Source organism: Sus scrofa, chromosome 2 (genome assembly GCF_054392235.1).
Source record: "Sus scrofa isolate SSC_HxYL_T2T_F1_AM1 chromosome 2, Sscrofa_HxYL_maternal_Yorkshire_Landrace_v2.0, whole genome shotgun sequence".
Taxonomy (NCBI): domain Eukaryota; kingdom Metazoa; phylum Chordata; class Mammalia; order Artiodactyla; family Suidae; genus Sus; species Sus scrofa.
Genome location: NC_139384.1, coordinates 83,141,432 through 83,159,426, shown reverse-complemented (window position 1 = coordinate 83,159,426; position 17,995 = coordinate 83,141,432). Strand labels below are relative to the sequence as shown.

General features: G+C 54.2%; 3 protein-coding genes across 5 annotated transcripts; 1 reads left to right on the top strand and 2 right to left on the bottom strand.

The window, feature by feature from the left end:
• The first annotated feature begins 245 nt into the window (after positions 1-245).
• ALKBH7 (alkB homolog 7) lies at positions 246-4,068 on the top strand. 2 transcript variants are annotated; one of them, XM_003123112.5, is made up of 4 exons: positions 246-461; positions 1,105-1,278; positions 1,368-1,492; positions 1,658-4,068. In XM_003123112.5, exons 1-4 carry the CDS (start codon positions 258-260, stop codon positions 1,818-1,820), a joined length of 666 nt encoding a protein of 221 aa, XP_003123160.3. In that variant the 5' UTR covers positions 246-257; the 3' UTR covers positions 1,821-4,068. The 2 variants fall into 2 exon arrangements, with proteins under 2 accessions (XP_003123160.3, XP_013850173.2); XM_013994719.3 differs by lacking the exon at positions 1,105-1,278.
• Positions 1,981-2,657, bottom strand: PSPN (persephin). Its single transcript, XM_085013156.1, has 2 exons — positions 2,504-2,657; positions 1,981-2,422 (listed from the first exon to the last, which is right to left on the bottom strand). The coding sequence occupies exons 1-2, from the start codon at positions 2,655-2,657 to the stop codon at positions 2,115-2,117; spliced, it is 462 nt and encodes a 153-aa protein (XP_084869282.1). The 3' UTR covers positions 1,981-2,114.
• A 1,612-nt stretch (positions 4,069-5,680) lies between the features above and the next one.
• On the bottom strand, positions 5,681-16,165 carry GTF2F1 (general transcription factor IIF subunit 1). 2 transcript variants are annotated; one of them, XR_301807.4, is made up of 12 exons: positions 15,938-16,165; positions 15,807-15,853; positions 14,988-15,060; positions 13,096-13,289; positions 11,521-11,691; positions 8,298-8,482; positions 7,011-7,164; positions 6,743-6,924; positions 6,560-6,638; positions 6,346-6,484; positions 6,039-6,156; positions 5,681-5,938 (listed from the first exon to the last, which is right to left on the bottom strand). XR_301807.4 is itself a non-coding variant. In XM_003123111.7 (12 exons), the coding sequence occupies exons 1-12, from the start codon at positions 15,947-15,949 to the stop codon at positions 5,734-5,736; spliced, it is 1,554 nt and encodes a 517-aa protein (XP_003123159.3). In that variant the 5' UTR covers positions 15,950-16,165; the 3' UTR covers positions 5,681-5,733. The 2 variants fall into 2 exon arrangements, 1 of the variants encoding a protein (XP_003123159.3); XM_003123111.7 differs by having other exon boundaries at positions 6,565-6,638.
• Between the last annotated feature and the right edge of the window lie 1,830 nt (positions 16,166-17,995).

The following is a 17,995-nucleotide window of genomic DNA, read 5'->3' as shown; positions in this document are numbered from 1 at the left end:
GCCCCCTGAAGGACGGACAGCCAGTAGTCTGAGTTACAGCGGTCGATGGCGTCCAATAGGGCAGGAGAGGAGACGGGTTCTGGGGAGAGCCAACAGTTTGGGACGCCCAGCCGAGTAATAACCAGTAGCCTTGAGCGAGAGGCGGGACTCTAAGGGAAACCAATCACTGGAGGGACTCCAAGCAGCCACAGCCAATGGTTCTGGGGCTAGGGCGTGGCCCTGACCCCCCGCCGCTTCCAAGATCCGGCTACGGAACTATGGCAGGGGGCGGGCAGCTGGCGCTGCGAACGCTGTCTGGACACGGTTGGGTGAGGGGCTCGGGTCCGGCTCTCCTTAGCCGCCTGCGGGACGCCGCTGTGGTGCGGCCCGGCTTCCTGAGCGCGGCCGAAGAGGAGACACTGAGCCGCGAGTTGGAACCTGAGCTACGCCGTCGCCGATACGAATACGACCACTGGGACGCGGTGAGGCTGGCGGCGCTGGGGGGCCGGACTGCGGAGCTACGGAGGGGCGGAGCCTGGGGCGTTATGGGTGGGAAGAGTGGAGCGCTGGATGTTCAGGGCTACTGTTGTGGGCGGGACCTGGGGTGGGGGGCGGAGTCTTGAAGCTTGGAGGGGTTTAGGGGCACCTAAACAGTTTTGGAAAATGACAGCAAGGGCCAGAACTAAAGGCAGAACCTGGAACTAGGGGGTGTTTGGAGGACAGAACCAAAGTTAGGGACGGGGACGGGTGTGGAGCGAGATGATGGAAAGTCAGGGGCTGGGGTTGAAGACCAGGGAACTGGTGTTGGGTAGGATCAAACTGTGAATATCGGGGACTGGCCAGCAATGGGGCCGGGATCTGGGACTGAATTGAAGCCTCAGGGTGGATAGAAAGGACTGAGGCCAGCTAGATGGGGCAGGGGTTGGGTTTTGAGACCCAGGATCATCAGGTTGATAGGGTCAAGGTTGTGAATTGAGGGTGGGGTCAAGTGTTCTGCTGGGAAAACCAGCCCTTTGCTTTGTACTTCCACCAGCTTTTTCCTTCCCACCCCCAGCCCCAAACCCATACTTCAGTTTCCCTGTTCTCCCTGGAAGCTTCCAGCCTTGACTTTAGCTCTCTGGGCAGGCCATCCATGGCTTCCGAGAGACTGAGAAGTCACGCTGGTCAGAGGCAAGCAGGGTCATCCTGCAGCGTGTGCAGGCGGCCGCTTTTGGCCCTGGCCAGAGCCTGCTCTCCTCAGTGCACGTGCTGGACCTGGAACCTCGGGGCTACATCAAGCCACACGTAGACAGCATCAAGGTGGGCAGAGACCCGTGCCTTAGAGCTCCCAGCTGGGCGTGAGCCGGCCAAGCCAAAGATTGACTTACCCTCCATGTTCCCTCTTCCAGTTCTGCGGATCCACCATTGCCGGCCTGTCCCTGCTGTCTCCCAGTGTCATGCGGCTGGTGCACACTCAGGAGCCAGGGGAGTGGCTGGAACTCCTGCTGGAGCCAGGCTCCCTCTACATTCTTAGGTACCGGCACCCAAGGAGCCCCCACCCTACCAGTAACTCCTGAGACACCCACCCAGCACTTTTGGTCATTCAGCCCTCACAGCAAACTCCACCCCCTATTGGCAGGCACTCTGCCTGGACTAGGGGCTGCCACCAGCCCACCCACCATACTGTTTTGTCTTGCAGGGACTCGGCCCGTTACGACTTCTCCCATGAGATCCTTCGGGATGAAGAATCCTTTTTTGGAGAGCGTCGGATTCCCCGAGGCCGACGCATCTCAGTGATCTGCCGCTCCCTCCCTGAGGGTATGGGATCAGGGGAGCCCCGGCAGCCACCCCCAGCCTGCTGACCTTCTCGAAGCTTCATAAGACACCTGTGTTTAGTGGATAAAGTTGGAGAATGGACAAGCTGGCCTTCCTGCCTGTTGGTGGGGGGCTGGAGTTGCAGGGGAAGCCCAGGACCCCACCACACCCACCAGGAGCTCCCCCAGCTCAACACATAGTCATGGGGCCAGAGGAGCAGTTTCCTTTATTGTGCCCCTTGCTGGCAGCCCCAGCCCACCTCCCCTTCTCTTCTCAGCATCCAAGTCTCCAATAATAAGCAGAGCTCCTCCAGTGGGTGCAGGGCCCCAGGCCCGGCATCTTTAGTCGCTGCAGGCACAGGCTGCTGCGGAGAGCTGGGGCAGCCGCTGCCAGCGGTGTCGGTCATCGAGGAAGGCCACGTCGGCATAGCGGGTGGGCCGGCAGCAGGGCCCACCATGGGCTCGGCCCTGGCCCCGAAGCCGGGCCAATGTCAGGCCATGCTGGGTGCGGGCACCGCGGGGACAGCTGCCAGCGCAGTAGTGGAAGATGACCATCTCCTCTGAGGTGTAGCCCAAGCCCAGCTCGGCCACGGGCAAGGGCAGGCTCCACAACTGGCATGGGCCAGCCAGGGCTCGGGGCAGGCGGGCGCCTGTGGGGACGAGGAGCAACTGATAGTCAGGGTCTGGGCAAGAAGGAGTTGGGGAGCACACAGGGTTCTGGGGGTGCTTACCCAGCTGTGTCCTCTGGATCCCTCTGTCTGCTGCTGGCTGGGATGAGAGCTCTCCTTCCACCACTGGAGTCCCCCAGGCCCCAGGGTCCCCGCCAAGGTCCAAATGCAGGATCAGGAGTAGCAGCAAGCTGAGCATGACTCTTCCCATGGCCATGATGATGGGCAGGTCCTGAAGATGGGGATGCCCCGGCCCTCAATTTATCCCCCTGCCTGAGCCAGAGAGGTAACCTCTTCGCTGCCGGCTGCACGAGGGCCCCCACGTACCACACCTTGGGCCCAGGCAGCCCTGCTCCTGCCCCACACACCATCCTTCTAAGAGTTAAGGGCGCACACACCCCCCAACACCCCATCCAGACATTCCAGACCTATTTCCGACACCCCCTCCGCCCCCTGATTTATGAGTGTTGTGGCGGCAGCCAGGGCCAAGCCCAGAGCGGGCAACCAGGGTCCCCACCCTACCTGCTATCTTGAGGATAAGGTGGGGGCCCTGGTGGGATCCCTCCCACTCAAGAGTGCTGGGGCTCAATAACCCCTGCATTGAGCACCAGGGGGAGCAGATGTGTGTGTGGGGAAAGAGGCAGGTCGGCAGGTGGGTGAGGTGACCCAGGAATCCATCATGGCTCCCGCCTGGAAGATTAAGATATCATACCCCTGTCTCCGGGCCTGGCTGAGCCAGCATCAAAACAGGAAAAGGGAGAGGCCCAGGGACGGCCAAGAGCTGGGACATCAGGGGCAAGAAACTCACCCTGCAAGGACTCAAGTCTCTAGAAGTCCCACCTGAACTCCAGGGCTCAGCCCTGCCTTGGGGTCAGAGGACATCAGAGCTGGAGGGGAGGTTAAGCCCTCACCCAGGTCCAGGTGACTTCCCCACTCTTCTCCATCACCTACCTGGGGAAGGGATCCTCCATCATAGCTTGTGAAAGGGGGCCAGAGTCCCTCCCACAGGGAGTTCTGAGGACAGATATTGAGTGTGTAACTCAGTGCCTGGAACTGAGGAGCCGTGAGTGCTTTGAGGCAAAGGAAATAGCAACAGCCTGTGTAGGTTTGCCAAAGTGCTCCATCTCACGCAGGTGACACTGGGTTAAAAATCGGATGAGACTCTGTGCCCAAGATCAAGATTAGCAAACATCAAGAGTTTGCTTACACATGGCTGGGGGGGGTTGTGTGTGACATAAGCACACGTGTCTGTAGGAGTATAAATGGGTTAGGGCCAGGCATGTGCTACAGGACCCCCAAATCTCACCCTTTTGACCCAGGAAACCTGCTTCAGGAACTTTGTCCTACTCAGGATATTTGCTGCCTTTTGTATCAGCAAAAGGCTGGAAAAGGAGTTCCTGTGGTGGCTCAGTGGTAATGAACCCTACTAGTATCCCCGAGAATGCAGTTCCCATCCCTGGCCTTGCTCAGTGGGTTAAGGATCCAGTGCTGTGCGAGCTGCTCGGATCTGGCATGGTGTGGCTGTGGCATAGGCTGGCAGCTTTGATTTGACCCCTAGCCTGGGACCTTCTATATGCTACAGGTGTGGCTCTAAAAAGAAAGAAACAAATAAGCTGGAAAAGACCTCACCTCCACTGACAGGAATTGCTTCCATGATTTTGGTATGATGGTCCTTACTGCATTGCACGTCGATACTACTTTCAGAATTAAGAAACACACCCAGAGGAGTTCCCGTCGTGGCTCAGTGGTTAACGAATCCGACTAGGAACCATGAGGTTGCAGGTTCCATCCCTAGCCTTGCTCAGTGGGTTAAGGATCCGGCGTTGCCGTGAGCTGTGGTGTAGGTTGCAGACGCGGCTCGGATCCCGCATTGCCGTGGCTCTGGCGTAGGCTGAAGGCTACAGCTCTGATTAGACCCCTAGCCTGGGAACTTCCATATGCCGCTGGAACAGCCCTAGAAAAGACAAAAAGACAAAAAAGAAAAAAAAAAAAGACAACACACCCAGAATTAAGAAACACAGATGGAGTTTGAACCCAGGTCCTGCTGAAGGCAAGGCCTGTGCTCTGAACCACTAGGGCACAACACCTGATCTGGTGGGAAGGCCTTAGACCTTGGTCCACGTGGCAGACAGAACAAGGGTGATGTTGCCAGGGCCAGGGGCAAGCGCTTCTCTCCTACTGTCCCAAAGGGCCTGGCGGAAGGATGGGGAGGGAGGTGGGACCGACCTGAGACATTCCTAGGAATTAGCTTGACATCCCAGGCATTACCATTCGGCAGCCAAGGACCTGTAAAACTGGGAGGGGAAGTTTTCCACATGCAGTCTCCAGCCTGGGCAGGACGGAAGCCCAACATCCCGTCTCCAGCCAGATCACTCAAGTAGGGGTTCAAAAGTAGCGACTACTGCCAAATTTCTGTTTCGAGCAACGAAACTGTCCATGAATTCAGAAAGCTCTCCTGCTACAGAACACCTAGCAATGCCGACTAAAATAAATGCCTGACAAACTTGTAAGAATCTAAGAGACGCCCCTAGAAACATCACTGGGAAGGTGAAAAATAGGGTCCAGATACCACCATCAGCAACAAAGAGGTCTGGGATTTTGTAGCCACGTAGGGACAGAGCCACAAGCTGAGAACCACACCTAAAACGGGCTCAGGACAGGACTTCTGGGGCACCTGGTGGCACCATGTGCAAAAACAAGTCTGGAAGGATTTACCTGCAAAGCAGACCACCTAGATAGAGTCTGGAGCTGGCCATGAGGTCCCCCCGATCCCAGATTACAAAACATAAGAATTGATCATGAAGAGGAGTCAGAGGATACAATAAGATGCCCGTGAGCTTCAGGTATTAGGTGAGTGTGATGGAGGCTCTCAAGACAAGGGTGCTTTAACTAAAAATGTGAAAGAAAGGATCAAAAACAGAAGGGGCCAGACACTCAAATCAGAACTGCTGTTCTGAAAAAGAAATAAAGGTAACTTTACAAATTGGAAAACAGACAATGAAACTAAGTACTTAATGGGTTTAGGCGGTGGATAAGCCACAGCTGAAGAGAGAACCAGTCGAGTGGAAGACAGAGCTGAAAGAAATCACCCAGCAGCAGCTCGGTGGAGGAGGTTAAGGGGCAAGAAGAGAATTAAGTTCTAAGAGGCCTGAGAAAGAGAAGAGTGAGAGAAGTAAACTGAGATAAAATGCTGGGGGTCCTCAGACCCAGGGGACAGTGTGGGAATCAAGAACCCAAGGATTCTGGAGAACAGAGCCTGTTTATTGGGCAGGAGGGTGGCCAGGGGCAGAGCGTCACTCCTTGAGGGAGAAGTGCATCTTGTCATTGATCATCTTGCGCTCAGGGTTCAGGCGCTTGAGGATCTGAGCCAGCACATTCACTGTCTGCTCACTGCTCAGCCCTGTCTTCTTGGTCTGGAACTTTTTCAGCAGGTCCTTGGTGGTCATGGGCTTCCGTGTCAGGTAGCGGCGCACTGCATCCTCGGTCACCTGCACGTCACTGGAGCCCAACAGAAGTGGGGAGGTAGGCGTCAATGGGTGGCCCTCCATCCCTGAGGGCCCCCTGCCCTCCCCCGCCCCTACTGTCTTCACCAACTTACCCGCTGCTGGGGGTCGACTTCCCAGACTGTGGCTGAGGGGTGGACTTCCCTGACAAGCTTTGGGACCCAGTGTCTAGCCGCAGCCGCTTGGCAGCAGGAGTCTCACTGGTCCGCTTCCCTATGGGAGTAGAGGTGAGGCTGAGCTTTGGGGCTGGGAGGCTGGACTCCTGGGAGGATCCCAGGCCAGCTGGCTGGTGGTGCCAGGATTATGTGCAAGGGGCTCGGGGGCAGACAGGATGCTTGACAGGAGGAGGAGGATGGGATCAAGAGATCAAAGCAGGTGGGGTGGGACAGGGTGGCCACTCACCCTGCTCCAGTTTGTTGGCAGCTGCCCGCAGGGTGGAAGAAGTGCTGCCAGGCTCCGTGCTGGGTGTGCCTGGCCGGCTGTTGCCCCGAGAGCTGCCTCCCGATGGCTTCCGCTCCCTCTTGGGGGGTGTCTTCTTCTTCTGTGGAGATGGGGGTTGGGGGATGTCAGTCTGGAAAGGGACACCCTCTCCACCCTGCCCTGCTCCAGGCTGGACCTTACTGCCATGAAGAGTGCCGACGAGGCCTCACTGTCAATGTCACTCTCCTCCGAGCTGTCTGACTCCTCACTGCTGTCTGCAAGGGGCCAGAGGAGGGGTGTCAGACTGGGGACTCTGCGCCCACCTTCAGTCCCAGCTCAGGTCAAGGGGCCCAAGGGGCCCAGGTCAAAGCGAGCCTACCTTTCCTCCGCTTCTTCTCCTGTGGCGTGGGCACCTTCTTCTCCTCCTCCTCCTCTTTGTCCTCCTCGGGTGGCTTCTCCTCCTCGCTTTCCTCGCTGCTCTCGCTCTGCTCATCCACGCCCTTGGGGCCCTCCTCCTGCTGCGTGACCTTGGGCTTGCCCTCTAGCTCATCCTGGGAGCTGCTGTAAGACAGAGAGCGGGCAGAGGGTGAGTGAGCGCGTCCACCTGGCCGGCCCAGGGTCTCACACCCGCCTCCCGCCTGCCTCACCTGGAGCCGTCGGACATGTAGTCCACCTCCTGGCCCTCAAAGTCCCCGTCATCACTATCTTCAAAGGCCTCGTCATCTGACCCCTTCTTCTTCTTCTTCTTCCTGCCTCCCTTGCTGGGCGGTGCCTTCTTCTTGGCCTTGGGGGCTCTGCCACCTGGGGGAAGGGTAGAGAAGGTGAAGGGCTCAGGTGGGCAAGTTTAGTGTTAGTGTACTTGACACCATGTGCCATCTCAGGGGCCCTGCTGATTGGGCAGAGATGCCAGGACCAGCCAATTCCTCCAAGAGGCAAAGAGTGGGCCCAGGGGTATGCCTCTCACCCACAGGCCAACTGAGCAATCTTTTTTTTTAATATATATATGTATTTTATTTTATTTTATTTTATTTTATTTTTTGTCTTTCTGTCTTTTCTAGGGCCACACCCCCGGCATGTGGAGGTTCCCAGGCTAAGGGTCAAATTGGAGCTGCAGCTGCCAGCCTACGCCAGAGCCACAGCAACGCCAGATCCAAGCCGCGTCTGTAACCTACACCACAGCCCAGAGCAACTCCGGATCCTTAACCCACTGAGCAAGGTCTGGGATCGAACCTGCAACCTCATGGTTCCTGGTCAGATTCATTAACCACTGAGCCATGACGGGAACTCCCAAACTGAGCAATCTTGACTCCACACTCCCAGCCACCCACCTTTCTTACTCACACACAGAGCCACTATCCCTGCCCTAAGTCACTGGGGCCAGGATCCAGGCAACTAGAGACCACCTTTCAGCCTAGAGCCCTAACTAGCCAGCCCTAAGCTGTTCCCGTGGGAACCTCAGCTGAAGCTGTGGCTGAGGCCTTCCTGTGGCTCCCTGCCCACCGCCTCCTACCAACTCTGCTGCTTCCCCAGGTGGCTAAGCCCCGGTATCCAGGGAAACCGTGAGTAACCAGGCTTTCCCTTCTGTTTTTCTTTTTTTTTAGGGCTGCACATGCAGCATATGGAAGTTCCCAGGCTAGGAGTCAAATCAGAGCTGCAGCTACAGGCCTATGCCACAGGCACAGCAATGCCAGATCCGAGCCGCATCTGTGACCTACACCACAGCTCCCAGAAACGCCAGATCCTTAAGCCACCAACCAAGGCCAGAGATCAAACCCATATCCTCACAGATACTATGCTGGGTGCATAACCCACTGAGCTACAATAGGAACTCCCCAAGCTTTCCTTTCAATGGTACTAACCTCTCTGGGTCATTGCATGGCCACCTTGATAAACTACCACCACCCCAGCCACCTAGGAGCTCTGCCCAGCCTCACCCTCCTCGCCGCTGGCCTCACTGTCGTCAGAAGACATCTCCAGGTCATCCTCCAGGTCATGGATGCGCAGCTCGCTGGCCTTCTTGCGGCCACGCTTCTCCTTGTCTTCATCTTCCTCATCCTGGTCCTGGTCCTTGAGTCGCCGCTGCTGCATGATGCTGAAGTGGTTCAGGACTTTGTTTCTCCTTTGGGAAGGGGCCGGGGGATAGCAGGGGTTGACCATAGGGCTGGCTCCAGAGCCCTCCTCCAGGAGCCAGAACTCTTCCCCAGCCTCCCTCTTCCTCCCTGCTCTTCCACCAGGCATTCCCCAGAGGGGAACCACAGACACTACTTAGGTGATGTGAGGGTTGGTCTGACCTCACTTGTGGGGACACATGCATGTGGCACAGAACACCCTGAGATCACACGGGGAGAGCCAGCCCTCCTTCAGGTCCCTCTCTGCCAAGGCCCCCCATGAGAAGGTCTCATGTGATGTTGATGCCCCAGAACCGCCCTCGGGCTCAGGGCCTTTCTCAGGCAACAGAATCTAGCCACAATGCATTCACATCCATCTGTTTTTACTGTAGTTTATGGATGCCTTTTTTTTTTCCTTTTGGCTGTACCTGCAGCATCTGGAAGTTCCCAGGAATTGAATCTGAGCTGCAGCTGTGATCTACACCACAGCTGGAGCAACACTGGATCCTTAACAGGGACTGAACTTGTGCTGCCACAGAGACAACACCGGATCCTAAGCCACCAAGCCACAGTGACAACTCCAATTATTTCTGTGGCCAAGCTCACAGCATGCAAAAGTTCCCAAGCCAGGGACTGAACCCACCCCAAAGCAGTGACAACACTAGATCCTTAACCCAGTGAGCCACCAGGGAACTCTACCTAGGGTGCCTTCTTTTACTTATTTATTTATTTATTTTTGGTCTTTTTGCCTTTTCTATGGACGCTTCCCATGGCACATGGAGGTTCCCAGGCTAGGGGTCCAACCAGAGCCGTAGCCACCGGCCTACACCAGAGCCACAGCAACACAGGATCTGAGCCACGTCTGTGACCCACACCGCAGCTCACGGCAACGCCAGATCCTTAACCCACTGAACAAGGCCAGGGATTGAACCCGCAACCCCATGGTTCCTAGTCGGATTCGTCAACCACTGCGCCATAAAGGGAACTCCAAGGGTGCCTTCTTTTAAATGTCAAGGGATACTGGTGTTTCTATTTACTGTGGTGATGAAAGTTTTTAAAAATGTGATTGCATTCAGGAAGTCTTAGGATTATACCTAATAGCAGGAGCAGAACTCATGGTAGTGTAAAAAGGAATGAAGCTCTATTCAACACAGCACTGGAAGTCCTAGCCACAGCAATCAGATAAGAAAAAATAAAAAATAAAAGGAATCCTGGAATGGAAGAAGTATAACTGTTTGCAGGTGACGTGATACCACATATAGGGAAATCCTAAAGATGTCACCAAAGAACAGTTAGAATAAATGAATTCAGTAAAGTTATAGGATAACAAATTAACAGATAAAAATCTATTGCATTTCTATACACTAACAAACTATCAGAAAGAATTTAAGGAGTTCCCGTCCTGGCACAGCAGAAACGAATGTGACTAGGAACCATGAGGTTGCATGTTCCATCCCTGGCAACACTCAGTGGGTTAAAGATCTGGCATTGCCATGAGCTGTGGTGTAGGTCGCAGACGCGGCTCAGATCCTGTATTGCTGTGGCTGTGGTGTAGGCCAGCAGCTGTAGCTCCAATTTGACCCTTAGCCTAGGAACCTCCATATGCTGTGGTGCGGCCCTAAAAAGCAAAAAAAAGAGCGAGAATTTAAGAAAAAAATCCTATTTACAATTGCATCCAAAAGAACAAAATACCTAGGAATAAATCTAACCAAGGAGGTAAAAGACCTATACTCAGAAAACTATAAGAAAGGGAGTTCCCAGAGTTCCCATCGTGGCTCAGGGGTGAACTAATCCAACTAGTATCCATGAGGACGTGAGTTTAATCCCTGGTATTGCTCAGTGGGTTAAGAATCTGGTGTTTCTGTGAGCTATGGTGTAGGCCGCAGAAGCAGCTCAGATCCCCTGTTGCTGTGGTTGTGGTGTAGGCCAGCAGCTGCAGCTGTGATTCAACCCCTAGCCTGGGAACCCCCATATGCCGTGGGTGCAGCGCTAAAAAGACAAAGAAAGAAAAATAAAGGGGGAGTTCCCTGTTGGTCTAGTGGGTTAAGGATCCAGCATTGTCACAGCAGCAGCTTGGGTCGCTGCTGTGGTGTGGTTTCAATCCCTGGCCTAGGAACTTCTATATGCTGTAGGCACAGCCAAAAAAAAAAAAAAAAAAAAAAAAGAAATGAAGCACTGATACACAATACGACACAGATAAATCTTGAAAACATGATGCTCAGTGAAATAAGCCAGACACGGAAGGACAAACATTGTCTGAACCCACAGTCCTAGAGGAGTAGAATCCACAGAGATAGGAAGTAAATGATCGGGGAGGAGGTGGGGAGTTAGTGTTTAAAGGGGACAGAGTTTCAGTTTGGGAAGATGAGAAAGTTCTGGAGCTGGATGGTGGGGATGGCTGCCCAACAATGTGAATGTAACTTCATGACACTGAGCTGTGTACTTAAAAATGGTAAATTTGGAGTTCCCGTCGTGGTGCAGTGGTTAACGAATCCGACTAGGAACCATGAGGTTTCGGGTTCAGTCCCTGCCCTTGCTCAGTGGGTCAAGGTTCCGGCATTGCCGTGAGCTGTGGTGTAGGTCGCAGATGCGGCTCGGATCCTGCGTTGCTGTGGCTCTGGTGTAGGCTGGCAGCTACAGCTCCGATTGGACCCCTAGCCTGGGAACCTCCATATGCCGCGGGAGTGGCCCAAGAAATGGCAAAAAGACAAAAAAAAAAAAAAAAAAAAAAGGTAAATTTTATGTTACATGTATTTTACCAGCCATTGATCCAGCCATGGGACCTCTTACCTGGAGGGAGCCCTGTAGGCCAAGGAGACCCCCCACCACCGCTGCCCCGTTCTGCCAATTCCTGTTCCAGGGCTCAGCTCAGCCATCCCTTCACGGCTCTTACAGGGCCGGGTGCATCCCTGAGGGCTTCCCACTGGTCCAGGAGCTCCCTGAGGGGCTGGTGAGGCTGGCTTGGTCACCACTGAGTCCCCACCTCTCAGCCCAGATCAAAGTTAGGGGGACACACCCCATTTCCAATCGTTTTGGCTCCCACACTCACCTCTCCCACTCTTCCTCTGCCTCCTCGGCTGTGAGAGTGCGGTGCCGGGCCAGCGGTGTGAAGTTGTACCAGTTGTGCACGGGGAAGGCCTCAAAGGCCCCATCGGGGCACTGGGTAAAGATGTAGTAGGATGTGTTTTCTGTCACGCCTCCCTTCTTTATGCCCTTGAACCTGCAGGAGTCGAAGGTCATGGTCTGCCCGTGGAAAAGGGACCAGCCCCAGCCTCAGCCCCAGGCCCCCTGCCCACATCCCCAGACCTGCCCTCTCTCCAGAGCCACCTGGGTTCTCCAGCAAAATCTGAGGCTGGAAAGCTTCAGGCTGGCCCTTCCACTGTCTGAGCCTGGATTTCGACATCTGGAAAGCAGGGCTCCAGAGTTCCCATCATGGCACAGCAGAAACGAATCCAGCTGGGAACCATGAGGTTTTGGGTTCCATCCCTGGCCTCGCTGAGTGGGTTAAGTGAGCTGTGCTGTAGGTCTCAGACGCAGCTCGAATCTGGCGTTGCTGTGGCTGTGGTGTTGGCCGGTGGCTACAGCTCCAATTAGACCCCTAGCTTGGGAACTTCCATATGCTGAGAGTGAGGCCCTAAAAAAACAAAAGACGAAAGCAGGGCTCCCCACCTTGAAGAGAGGGCTTATGGCTCCCTGCCTTATACATTTCATGGTCCCTTCTGGAAGGACTGCGTTAGATTAGCTGTGAAGAGCAAGGACTCTACAGTTAGACCCCTCTGCATTTGCTTCCAGAATCTTCCTGGCCTTCACTCTCACTTTTTTTTTTTTTTTTTCTTCTCTAAGGCTGCAGGTGCGGCATATGAAGTTCCCAGGCTACAGGATGAACTGGAGCTGCAGGTGCCAGCCACAGCCACAGCAACACCAGATCCAAGCCGCATCTGCAACCCGCACTATAGCTCACAGCAACACCAGATCCTTGACCTACTGAGGGAGGCCAGGGATCGAACCTGCATCCTACTAGTCAGATTCATTTCCCCTGCGCTGCAATGGGAAATCTGACTCTTTTTTCTTTTGGCCACACATGCTGCATGCTGAGGTTCCTGGGCCAGGGATGGAACCTGCACTACAGCAGTACCCAAGCCACAGCAGTGACAATGCTGGGTACTTAACCCATGGAGCCACCAAGGAACTCCCACCCTCACCCTTTTCTGCCCCACAAGTCCTGGCCCTCTTCCTAGCAATCTTAGAGGGTCCCTCCCACCCACCTGGCGCGCATAGCCCTCCCAATCTGCCCACTCTGTCAGTATCATGCTGTGACAGTCCCTAGGGCTGGGCGTTCTTTGCCTCCGTGCTCTCTGTTCTGCCTAAGGGCCCTCCAGCCACCTAACCTCCAGTGCTCCCAATCGTCCAACCCCCAGGTCCCCAGCAGCCCCTCAGTGTGAGCACCAGGACCTGAGCCTCGCCCTCCTGCATCCTGCCCCTCCGACCTCCTGCCCTGGCATCCACTCGGCTCATCTTCCCAAATAAAGGATAAGGTGTCACCCACACTGTACAGCCGGACGTGCAAGTTCCCGTGCAAGTTCAGCCAGGGTACCCAAGGAGTGAGGGCGGGAAAGGCACTTACTTCCGGCCTGCCTTGCCATTGATGCGGAGCAGCCAGGGCTGGTCCTCCGGCCGGAACTCCTTCAGGACGATGCCGTACTTCTTCCTCCGGGCCTCCTCCCGGAGCTTGCGGTTGAACTCACTGCCAGCGCCTGATTCTGGCATCTCCTCCTCTTGGTAAATCTTCTTGTTACTCAGGTCACGTTCCAGCCGGGCCTGAGGGATCAGGGAGCAACACCTCTCATGAGGGAGCCTGCCCTCGCCCCCCTCTGCCCCTGCCAACGACACCCCTTCCTCCCTTCCAAGTTGAGAAGTGGCCATTCAGAGCTGATTTCTGGCTTGGCCAAAAGGTGCTCAGTGACTGTGGGTAAAGGGATCTAGGTTAAGCCCTGTACTATGTCTCTTTTTTGCAGCTTTTTGAAAGTTTGAAGTCATTTCGTAATGTAAAGTTTAAAAAAAAAAAAAAAAAAAAAAAAAAGGAAAGAGGAGTTTCTGCTATGGAGCTGTGGGATCCATGCTGTTTCTGCAGCACCAGTACACAGGTTCACCAGAACAGTGAGTTAAGGATCCAGCGTTGCCACAGCTGCACACTGCGGCTGGGATTTGATCCCTGACCAGGGAACTCCATGTGCCATGAGGCAGCAAAAAAGAAAGTAAGAAAAAGAATTTTTAAAAAGAAAAGTCAGAATCCAGCCACTTCTCATAAGCTGTTTGCTCCAAGCCCCATCAAGGCTCACCTCCCCCTGTTCTCCCCTGTTCTCCTTTCACCTGCCTTTGACCCTTCAGTGGCCAGTTCACTTTACAATTTCTCTGTTTAACCTTTAATGGCTGCTGTTATGGATGGATGTCTGCGTCCCCCCAAGATGCATATGTTAAAACCTAATTTCCAGTGTGATGATATTTAGGACGGGTCCTGCCAGTGATTAGGTTATGAGGTTGGAGCCTTATGAATGGGATGAGCGCCCTTAAAAAGGATCCCAGGAGTTCCTGTCATGGTGCAGTGGAAACAAATCTGACTAGGAACCATGATGTTGCGGGTTTGATCCCTGGCTTCACTCAATGGGTTAAGGATCCGGCGTTGCCATGAGCTGTGGTGTAGGTTGCAGACATGGCTCGGTTCTGGCATTGCTGTGGCTGTGGTTCTGGTGTAGGCTGGTGGCTACAGTTCTGATTTGACCCTTAGCCTGGGAACCTCCATATGCCGTGGTTGCGGCCCTAAAAAGACCAAAAAAAAAAAAAAAAAAAAAAGGACCCCAGAGGAGTTCCCTTGTGGTGCAGCAGGTTAAGGATCCAGCGTTGTCACTGCAGTGGCACAGGTCACTGCTGGTGCTCGGGTTTGATCTTTGGCCTGACAAATTCTGCATGCCACGGAAAAAAAAAAAAAAAAAAAAAAGGATCCCAGAGAGCTCCTTCCCCCTTCTACCAAGCAAGGACACAGTGAAATGAGCCAGGTGTGAACCAGGAAGCAGAGCCCCACCAGACACCAAACCTATTGGTCCCTTATCTTAGACTTCTAGCCTCCAGAACTGTGAGAAATAAATTTCTACTGTTGAGAAACCACAGTCTCTGGTATTCTGCTATAGCCTCCTGAATGAGCTAAGACAGCTCCCAAAGCCCTTGCTAGAGCCTCTGACAATGGGGGCTCTTAGAGCATCTGTAGGAGGCAGCCCCCTCCCTTGCCCAGATAAATCCAGGCCCAAGATGCCCACTGGTAGGCACAGCTCCTTTCAGGAGAAAACCTCCTGCATTTACCCCTCAGGCATGCTCAGCAACTTGGCCTCGGCCTTAGTCATCACTTATCTCCATGGTGAAGAGCTGAGGAAGCTAAGCCTTGGTTACTATCACAACTAAACAACTATAACAACCACAAAGTCCATGATTGGGTTCTCTCACCCCCTCCGAACCTCAACATACCTGATTCCAAGTAGCAAGATTGACTTTATCAGCTGCATTGAAGGCCATGATATTATATTTTTTGGTGGTATTTCTGGAATGGACATGAAGAGGCAGTGCTCAGTCATTCATTCAGTAAACCCTCCCTGGCTCAGCCCTTTGTGTCAGGCAATGCTGGGGACCCATAAAAGACCTCAGAGGTTCCCAGTCTGTTGGCAAAGTGGGATCCATATTCTCAACTCCATTCAGAAAAACGGACAAAGATTTCTAGGAACCCAAGATCTGGCGCTAACTGGGAACTCAGCCCTAGGCAAGGGGGGTGAGGTGGCAGATAGGGAATATAGTGGAACTAGGATTTCCAGGATCAACAAGAATCCACCCAGCAGTCACAGTGGGCAGTGGCAGAGGGAATGCTAGGTAGGGGGGCTGCATCATACCGGCACTGTTTTTGTTTTGTTTTTTGCTTTTTAAAAGGGCCAAACCGGCCACATACAGAAGTTCCTAGGGTCTAAACGGAGCTGCAGCTGCCAGCCTACACCACAGCCACAGCAACACTGGATCCTTAAACCACTGAGTGAGGCCAGGGATTGAACCCGCATCCTCATGGATATTAGCTGGGTTTCTTACCTCTAAGCCACACGGAACTCCCCATACTGTGTATTAATAATGCACCCATTCGTTCATTCATTCACTCTCTTCAAAAAACAGTGATGCCCCAGACACCTCGGCTCAACCTCAGCCCTGCCCTTAGATTGCTACCGGTCTGGAAGGAGAATCAGGAGGTGCCTGAAGGCTTAGTCCCTTTTGGGAGGAGACGGGGAACTGGGGTCTGGGACTTACTTGGGAACTCGGACAACATATTCAGTGACATTCTGGCTGCAGGGGCCCTGAGGGGAGAGAAAGCAGTGCAGTGAGTGAGGGAGTATAAAGGCTGCAGCCAGGACCCCGGAAACCCCTCGCCTTACACTTACGAGGGCCGCCATGGGCGATGCGCAATGGTAGAAATCTGGTCGGATCCTCGTCCTTTTCGACTCCCCCGGGATGAGGGTCTCTAGGTCCCGCGGAAGCCGCCCTCGAGGTTTCGGCTCTCTGGTCCCTGATCGAGAACCCCGAGCCGCCAATCCTAGGAAAAACTATCCGGGGGTGGCGCTGGAACAGCGGTCAGCCTCTGAGGCCTCTCGTGCCACGTCTGCGCCTGCGCAGCCACTTAAACCGGAAGCGAAACTCTCCCGTGGGCCGCGTCACAGGCTCCGAATCTGACTTAAAAGCAACACCTACTACTGCTCCTGCACCAGCTGACTGCAATATATAGTGCGGATAACTCAATCACGCTGTATAGTAACACCCCGCTCGTGACGTCCCAATTAAGGACCGCGGGGCATCTTGGGAAGGGGTGGAGAAACAAGCCTTTTTCCTGGCCGCCCAGAAGCCTTGCGCATGCGCTACTCCACTCCGGAAGTGAGTCCGAGGAGGCCGCGTTACCATGGTGCCTGAGACCTCCTTCGCACGGAAACACTGCGGCTCCACCTGAGTCTCTTTGGTGTTCATTTTTTCCCTAAGCCCCAGGAGGGAAACCATAATCTCGTCAAGTGATCGGGCCAGGAGCCCTTGTGACGTTGGAACCGAGCCAGGAGGGGTCAAGGCCTGGGTGGGGATCACCCCACCGGCCGCTGGCGGAGTGGGTCTGTGCAAGTTCAAGCTGCACAGATGGCCAGGGCCCTGAGGCCCCAGAAGGGTAACATCGCGGAGGTGGCTGGCTAACTGGATGGAAGGGAAGGAGGCTATGGAGGGCAGGAGAGAGGTACGAGAGGTACGAGTACCCTCCCTGTCCAATTCCAGGTGTGCACACACCCCTCCCCCACCATGTAGTAACACAACTGCGCATGCTCGCATGCTCGGGACCAGCCATTCTTCCATCCACTTTCAGCACCTGCTGGCTGGGTTCTGGGCAGTTCATGGTGAATATGACAAACCATCTCCTGTCCTCTTGGAGGTTGTGGTGGATTATACAGTCTCGGAAAATGATACCTACAAGCCAGGAAGAACAGGGCTGCTACGGGGAAAGAGCAGGTGGCTCAGGGAGGAGGGACTTTTTTTTTCTTTTTGTCTTTTTCCAGGGCCGCACCCGCGGCATATGGAGGTTCCTAGGCTAGGGGTCCAATCGGAGCTGTAGCCGCCGGCCTACGCCACAGCCACAGCAACGCGGGATCCGAGCCGCATCTGTGACCTACACCACAGCTCATGGAAACACCGGATCCTTAACCCACTGAGCAAGGCCAGGGATCGAACCCGAAACCTCATGGTTCCTAGTTGGATTCGTTAACCACTGAGCCACGACGGGAACTCCAAGAGGGACGTTTTAAACTAGGAGTTGGCTAAGCAAAGACACCAAAACTGCACCATAAACTACAGCACTCCATGGGTGGGTCTGATAGTTATGGACTTTCATTTATTCCTTACCCAATACCATACGTCAGAAACCACACCAACTACTTAGAAATATAGAGACGGGGAGTTCCATCGTGGTGCACCAGAAACAAATCCGACTAGGAACCATGAGGTTGTGGGTTTGATCCCTGGCCTTGCTCAGTGGGTTAAGGATCTGGCGTTGCTGTGAGCTGTGGTGTAGGTCTCAGGCTCAGCTCAGATCTGACGTTGCTGTACCTGTAGCGTAGACCAGCAGCAGTAGCTCCGATTGGACCCCTTGCCTGGGAACCTCCACATGCCCCCGGTGCAACCCTAAAAAAAAAGAAAAGACAAGAAATATAGAGATGGGATGAGAAAGACAAATAGTCCTTGTCCTCATGGAGTATGGAATACAGCGATCTGGCTGGGGAGACAAGAGCAAGTAAACAGGCAAAATCATTACTGATCGGGGCATTGCTGGAGGGAATGGGATTCCAAGACTGGGAATAATGGAATGGGAGGCTCTTTAGACAGAGCATATAGAAGACCTGATGGGTGAGCTGTGACCTGAAGGAGGGACTTCCAGGGAGGGGGGAATGGGGAGGAACATCATGGGAGGAATG